The sequence below is a fragment of the Cephus cinctus genome, unplaced genomic scaffold (genome assembly GCF_000341935.2).
Source record: "Cephus cinctus unplaced genomic scaffold, Ccin1 Ccin1_scaffold1381, whole genome shotgun sequence".
NCBI classification, from domain to species: domain Eukaryota; kingdom Metazoa; phylum Arthropoda; class Insecta; order Hymenoptera; family Cephidae; genus Cephus; species Cephus cinctus.
In genome coordinates this window covers 620-8,329 of record NW_014333780.1, presented here as the reverse complement: position 1 = coordinate 8,329, position 7,710 = coordinate 620, and the positions used below count along the sequence as shown (strand labels likewise).

The following is a 7,710-nucleotide window of genomic DNA, read 5'->3' as shown; positions in this document are numbered from 1 at the left end:
ATTGAAAATATAATTAAAATGATGGGCCAGTGCTAGATCATATAATAGGAAAACATGTAGTGACTTATGTACTTGGCCTCAATAATATGATATCAATACTTTTTGTTAGAGGAATTCACAGCAATCCTGTACTTGGCGTAGTTTTTTACACGTAAGTGTTTTTTGGGGGATAAGAGTTGACTCAAGTAAAGAGTCTCTACGAGCTGTGCCCTGTACAGCCGGTTGCCTGTACTTGGTGCGAGACTCGACGGAGTCTCTTGATATCCCGCTTTAAATGTTGCGATTGTTAATGAAATATATGCAGCCATTCAGATTTTATGTCATTTAAAATTTTTTGAAAAAAGGACGTGGTCACTCTAACTTTCGTAAAGGTTCGACGATTTAGCTAAATAGTTCTTCATAACTGAAGATACGTTCAATGTTGTTTGGTATTGAATTTTGACAAGATCGCTAAAACGGTTTAGATTTTACGTGGTTTTGAAATTTTCAAAAAATTATCGTTATTGTTTTGTTTTTTTTTTACCTCATTTTTAACTGTATGTATGTATATAAATAGATAAAATAATTCAAAGAACTTCCTCATAGTGGAGGCTTTGTGAACGAAGGAAAAGAATCAAGAAGCAAAGTGTAAGATTCTACTTTGCATCGTTGTGATAGAAAAAACCAAGTAACATAATGAGGAAGCAATTTGCAAGGTTCTACTTTGCAGCCTTGTTTTAAAATGATTTTAATATGAATTTAAAAATTGTTTAATGGATTTTGGGCCTCATTGAGCCCAAAATAGTTGCAGGCCCCAACATTAATTCAGATTATCAAATCGCCAGTCCATATTATTATTATCACTAACAAAAAACCGGAACTTGTAACGTATTTCAAAATTCAACTTCGAGGGTCTTTTGCGTCTTTTGCAGAGGGTTTGTCGAAAAATGATCAAGAACAAAACTTATTTATTTTTTTTTCATACAACATAAATTTGAAATAAAAAATAGGGGTTCTCATTTTAAAAAATGGATTTGGGTCTTATAGGGCCCAACACAGGCACTAAGCCAAAAATTCAGGTATCTCACTAGATGGCCCCCTTCGAGCCCGATAACTTTTGTCTCAAACCTTTTTTCTAAAAACTCCTTGTATCCGTTATATTGCAATATCTAAGTTAAAATGGGACACCCTGTATATAATAGTATATACGAAAATCAAAAAATATTTGCAAAATCGGATGCATAAATAACGCGAAATGCACAAACTATAAAGGACTCTTATTATATTGCTTACCGAGAATTATAATAAATCCTGTCACATAGGTTAGCAGGAATCTCACGACTTTAACAAAAGGTCGTAAGTTAAGCCAATAAATGCGAACTTCACATGGCCAAATAATTTCAGGATCAGATTGCGTTGCATTATAGATAAAATCTAAATCTTTCAGTGGTATAGGACACGTTGTACTATTCCTAAAATGAAGAAGAGCTGTAGAGCATGTACTTAGTGGAATTATTAAAAAGAAACAGGAATTCCATGGCAACTTCCAATACTTACCAAGTGGTATTTAACGAAGGTATTGACTCCGCTCCTGCTGAGTGTAGAATCATGATTATTAAGAGTGTCAATATTTCGTTCCTCTTAATTCCAAGCAAACACATTTGCGTTATTTCACTTAAAAATTGCCTGGCTTGAAGTAATAAGGCGTCTAGTAATTTCAATAATTTTTCACCTCGTATTAACACTTTAATATACAAAAAATAAGCTCGCGGCCTTTAATGTAACTTTCTACATGCATTGGATAATTTTTATAACTTTGACTTATCTTAGATTCTTCTATATTTTCTCATATATATCACAAATTATACGTATTGCATGTAACAAAAATGAATGGTGCTCAGCTGCTCGCGTACCTCTATGTCCCCGCGTGCTTTTCCTAAGCCAGTATGACATTAGAATTATCATTTGCGAATACGTTTCACGACGTGTTCTGTGAAGACACTTGTCTACAATTATCATAACACAGAATTATTCTTGGTAAATGTCATTTGAATGTAGACAACGAGATGCAAAGCTTAAGTATCCAGATCCGTATTAAAGTGTTATTCAGTCGACTAGAGTTCATATGCAAGATGTTCCAGAATTCTAGAACGGTATCTCGTTGCCTCTTCGATCGCACATTACTAACCGACCGTACAAATTATATTTTTATTCATGAAAGAATCCTGTTTCAAGCACAAAATGTGGATTTTTTGGATAATATAAAAAGAATTTCTTGTATATATAATACAAATTTGTAATTAACTACGATGTAAACGAAGGTAAATATTTTTTCTTTAAAGGAAAGACACAATAGCACCCTGTTTTAAACGGCTTCAGTTTTAGTTTACTTAATGAACTACAATCAACGCATTCTCTGACGTCGCACACACCTCTCTGACTCTCGCTTTATTGCTTCCACGTGTATTAATTTTTCCTATTATTCTCGCAAAATTTTTTCCGGTAGCTCACCAGCAGAGAACTGATTCGCGATTAAACGTCGATATTCATAAAACCTGAGTTTAAACTCACTATGGTTCTTTGTAGGAAATCGAGGTGAGTAAGCAGGACGGAATAAACTATTCAGAAGCAAAACCAGCTAAAAAAAGTCTCTACAAATATTTAACTAAGCATATTTTTAGATTATAATTATTATGAAAGACTCTTGTGGAGAAAGGTTTATTCTGTAACGTTACGGAAGTTTGCTCAATCTCGTAAATATTTAAGAAGTGTTACACCGTCAAATAAAAAAGGCAACTCACGATATCATTAACGTTAGACAAACCATTGACGATAGTAGGTATACCGATAAAAGTAGAATATTCCCCTAATAAGATGAAGTTATACGTCTTGTGTATTGCTTTCTTTTAGAATCTAAAAGTGCTCTCTCATTAAAGTAGTGAATTGTTATTACTACATGAAGGTAATTCAATGCCGGAACTACAATGAATAATCAGCTCGTATATATATATTGGCAATTCTCTTGTTTATTGTTGTGGGCTTCTGTCTTTCGTGAAATAGCTGTGTGCCAGTGTCAAAAAATTCGACACAAACTTACAAGCAATTCCGATGATATGATAATTTCTGTATTAAATCGCTATGAACATGGTGTGTAACAGGCTTGTGAATATAAGAGCAATAATACTACATATGTACAATTTTCTTAGGAACCGCTCTTTGTATATTTTATGTTAAATGTAAATCGTATAACAGGTACCAGAACAATGATCACTACATGTTTCATGGCTCCTACTTTAGATTTAATGTGCGACTATAATATTACCTTCAGGCGCAACCGATTTCTCTAAAATTGTTGTGTCGCGCTGTATATCGCATAAATTGATTTAACATGCTATTATGCATTATTTGTGTTCAATGTTCATTTTATAATTATCGAAGAGCACCCAGTTTGATATAAGATGAAATTCATTAACAGATCATAACATTACTGTAATCAAATACAACGTGACACGATATGACAGTCGTTTTAAATATTCCCTCGCATCAGTATTGTAGAAACCAAACAGTTTTTGATTTATGTGATATGTCAATCAATTTATATCTGGTGTAAAAATGATTATCCGGCTACAGTAATGGCAAGTCGTTCTATTAAAAACATTAGTTGAAATATTTTTACTTTAAATATGCGTCATCATTACAGCAAAACTTTGTATTCATTTATTTCTTCATTTTAATATTAATTATAAATACTGTATTCGTCGCGCCCAATGCATGGACATATCTTAGTGATGCTTGAGCGAGGAAAAAACTGTTTCTTATAGCAATATCATACAAATAAAAAATAGTTACGTAATCTAATCTGTAAAACATGGGAAAACGCTATATATGGGCTTTGACTAAAAAAAAGGTATTGCATACATCCCATAGCCAAAAAATAGAATCACTATGTACTACATAGCTTTGCACATTATCGACTGAATATATTTGTATATGTTTTCTGCAGATTTCCACTACGACCATCAGACAAAAACAAAATTGAAAATGTTCATACGCGCATCGTAGTGGTTGCCCATTTACGTTCTAGATTTTCTTTAGAATATGCAAGCAGACTGTGAGATTGAGTAAATCCTATTTTTTAACACAACTATATGGCTTATTAGCACGATATGATTAAGCCACATAATTATCTATACTCGCGATTCTTAGAGATACCAAATTTTATTAATACAAGATGATCCTTTGCTAACATCTTGTTACACATACAACTAACGCATCTCTAATTTAGTTATTCTTCATACACAAAGGCAACAAAGGTAAACCATTACAAAATTACATACTCCCTCAAGATCGTTAATTACGATATTGTATCGTAATGTATGGTACCATGTACTGAAAGTTTTCCTCCTTCACGTGAAAGTTAATGAAAGATCAAATATAATTTACATGTATAGTTCGTGTAATTTCCAAAGGAGATTAAAAATAGTGGACTCGACTCTAGATAGTGGTAAATATGAATAACAATTTCAGTCAAAGGTAATGGGTATATTTCTCGCAATTACCAATACTAAGTACTATTTGTATTCCTTTGAATTGCTTAGATGTATCTTCAAAAATAGGTAAATTTAAGGCTAGTCTTATATTCTCATCACAGGCTCCCAATCAGAAATTTAAATTATAACACATTTTCGAGAGACTGAAATTAAAATTTACTCTAGAATATGTAAAAATTATGCGTTATAATCTGTGTCGTTAATATTTGGAGGAAAACTGTCGAGAGTTAAATAGAATCATGCAAAATCGTATAAGACTACGCCCAAAAATAGCACTTATCGGAGGTTTTGAATACTTTTCGATAAAAATAGTCAGGAAGAAATGAAATATTTCTAATGACATGGCATTGAGATGATACGATAAGAGAGGACGATAGGCCGTAGTGATATTTTTGGTCGAATCCTTATAACATTTGTTTACCATCTAATTGCAAGACCTTGGCAATCGTTATTTTATTGAAACATTCATCGTTAACGTTATACTGAAATGTAAAATTTAAATATTACGTTTCGTATTATCTAATATCACCAGGGTAAGAAATTAACCTTCACGCAAAATAAAATCTATACTTATGCTTGTACACGCTAACAATTCGCGTTGCCTATCGGCTGTTCAACGAATTTTTTTACGAGTCTTCATCACGTTTTTTTAAATTATTATCTACTCATTATGTTCGTTGTACTGAATCAGATTAATTTCTTACCTGAGACTTTAAACTCTAATTACTCGCTTTTAAAGTGTATGTACTCCATAGCTGTAATACATGATAGTAGAATTAAATTGTTTTTCCTAAATAATGGCTATATTTGCATGAAAAGTGAACTGGCGTGATGTTATATCATAAGCGGCACCAATGTGATTGAATTTTCTTGTGTATTAAATAATAAATGACTTGCATGGGATGTCATTTAAAATTATGATACATAATAACGCATGTGACGGTGCGTGTGCCATAGCTCATACTTTGTAGAATTAAAAAATCTCTTGGAGTTAACTCCAAAATAAACGTTAGGTAGGTATTATATCCTCTTGATCATGTATTTTTTGTCCAGTTTTTGCAAAAATCAGTATAGTAGGTCCAACCCAGTGCAATCAATATTAGTACCTATGCATCAGATACTCTTGAGATGATAGTACCAATAATCAAATTCATTGCTACGCTGTTATTGTACTGTGCTTTAATAGACGTCGTATTTACAAAAATACTCTTCAAGACGTTTATTTTTATTTTGTTTTTGTTCCTGTATGTTATTTATTTCGAACACCATGTACGCTCTCATTATTAATCGTACATTACCCAACTAAAACTTATGGTACTTCCTTTCTGATGATAAAAGAAAAAGGAAGCTCAAATCACATTTTTCTTTTAGTCAGGTCTGTATATTGGTATCTTAGGAATAAATTCGACTAAGAGAACCTGTAAATTACACAAAAACAATTCACTGATTACTAATATCGCATAATTTCATAATAAAACTTACATATTCCATCATAGATGAGCTATCACATCTTTGCTTTGTTAATCGCCAATGTAAACCCAACTTGTGATACAGTCTGCTGTTCTCCCATTCCAACAACTTGTTTAATGAATGCTGTGTCTGAATATTAAAAATAGTTTTCAGTAATATAAAATTATTATACTTATCAGATCAGTTCCAAAAATATATATATAAGATTTGCAATGATAAAGAGCACAATAATGTATTACCCTTTTACTGAGACACACTACTGGCCACAGAGAGCATCCCAATGTACAGCAACAACAAACACAGCCACAAAAGAGCCATTTGACATTGACTGGCAAGGTTTTCTTCAGTACACTATTGACTCTCATCACAGTAGCCTTGAATTCTTCTGGAGCAACTCGGGACACCAGGCCATTGGGAAATTCAGACTCAAACTTATTACTCAGACCAAATCTAGATATAAAAAAATATATGCAATATCTCTTTTCCATAAACCAGAATTAGATGTCATAATACATTATATGTATATCGTGTAAAGCTATAAATAATCTTCTAAATGTTTCCAACGCGTTGACTGCATTGCAACCCCGCATTGGAACTTACCTACGAAGAAAAAAACTTAATGCTCAGGATTAATTTCAGTAATCAATGTATAGACGTTGTTTAACAAACGTATAACTTAGTATCATACAATGTGAAGCGCCTTAAAACATTAAGGTTTTAAGCTATTCCGATTTTTAAAAAACGTAACACGCAATTTTTGGCAGTCTATACTATCATTCGTCGTTCATTAAACGTCATTTCATACTAAGAAGACCATTCCCGGATACGGAATATTTCGAAGCAACGAAAAAAGAACGGACAAAGCATACATACACCGTCATGTTACCAGCTCCACGTATAACTATAGGATCCGGTACCATGGTCACGTAATGTTCTTCCAAATTTTGTTCGTTCACGTCTTCCTCTTCGTAAATTGCATCAAAATCTGCCATCACGTAAACTTGCTGCTTAAATATTAGTATAATTAATGTAAATGCTCAAGCATTAATCACTACCAAACCACTTCTATTTTCTTATAAAACTGTCAACTACAATTAATATACACTTTGTATATCTTTGCAGAGTTATACGCTTAGTGTGATCATTTTCATTGTCAGGCACTTTAGAATATTGCCTGAAAGTAGTCAAAATACCACTCACGACACAACACAAAACACGCACTGCAGGTGCTCACAGCTCATCAATTTTCTATTCAATGCAATTCCTTCCTTTCCTTATGGCTGACTCCTCCAATGAGATGTGCCAGATTCAATGCAATTCAATGCGACCAGAGATAAGTAAGGGAGATTGCCAACGTAAGGCTACGGAGATACGCTCAGAATTTTGGGGCGCCTCTAGCGAATTTTCTACAAAGCAGGCACACAATTCCGAAGTGCCGCTTGGAGGGGGCAAAGGAGACATGTGCCTTCAGCGCCGCGGCGAGAGGAGAGAGATGTGCACACACACACGCATGGCGAATGAGCGGAGGGGATACCTAAAGTGATGTGAATGCTTCGACCGATTTTTTCTTTTCCAGCGCTATAAACATCCTAACCCACGTAAACAAACGACAAGCCCAGTGGGGGAGGGGGGGGGGCACAACACATATGCTGCTTTCAAATATAAGCGTGCAAGTGAATCGATAGCCATGATAGCTAAGGCGCATGATTTT

At 33.7% G+C, this 7,710-nt stretch overlaps 2 protein-coding genes across 4 annotated transcripts in view; both read right to left on the bottom strand.

Annotated features, from left to right (window-relative positions):
• Positions 1-1,984, bottom strand: part of LOC107273099 — a 9,191-nt gene extending 7,207 nt beyond the window's left edge. Inside the window, exons 1-2 of the mRNA XM_015750925.1 lie at positions 1,537-1,984; positions 1,273-1,451 (exon numbers count right to left, since the gene is read on the bottom strand). Of these exons, the coding sequence (XP_015606411.1) occupies positions 1,273-1,451; positions 1,537-1,640 (283 nt within the window). The 5' untranslated portion in view covers positions 1,641-1,984. The remainder of the gene's footprint in view (positions 1-1,272; positions 1,452-1,536) is intronic.
• A 1,192-nt stretch (positions 1,985-3,176) lies between these two features.
• Positions 3,177-7,379, bottom strand: LOC107273100 (cysteine-rich hydrophobic domain-containing protein 2). Of its 3 annotated transcripts, XM_025090391.1 has the most exons (5): positions 7,200-7,379; positions 6,873-7,003; positions 6,239-6,449; positions 6,012-6,128; positions 3,177-5,937 (listed from the first exon to the last, which is right to left on the bottom strand). In XM_025090391.1, the coding sequence occupies exons 2-5, from the start codon at positions 6,989-6,991 to the stop codon at positions 5,884-5,886; spliced, it is 501 nt and encodes a 166-aa protein (XP_024946159.1). In that variant the 5' UTR covers positions 6,992-7,003; positions 7,200-7,379; the 3' UTR covers positions 3,177-5,883. The 3 variants fall into 3 exon arrangements, with proteins under 3 accessions (XP_024946159.1, XP_015606412.1, XP_015606413.1); XM_015750926.2 differs by having other exon boundaries at positions 6,873-7,377; XM_015750927.2 differs by having other exon boundaries at positions 3,177-5,947; positions 6,873-7,372.
• Between the last annotated feature and the right edge of the window lie 331 nt (positions 7,380-7,710).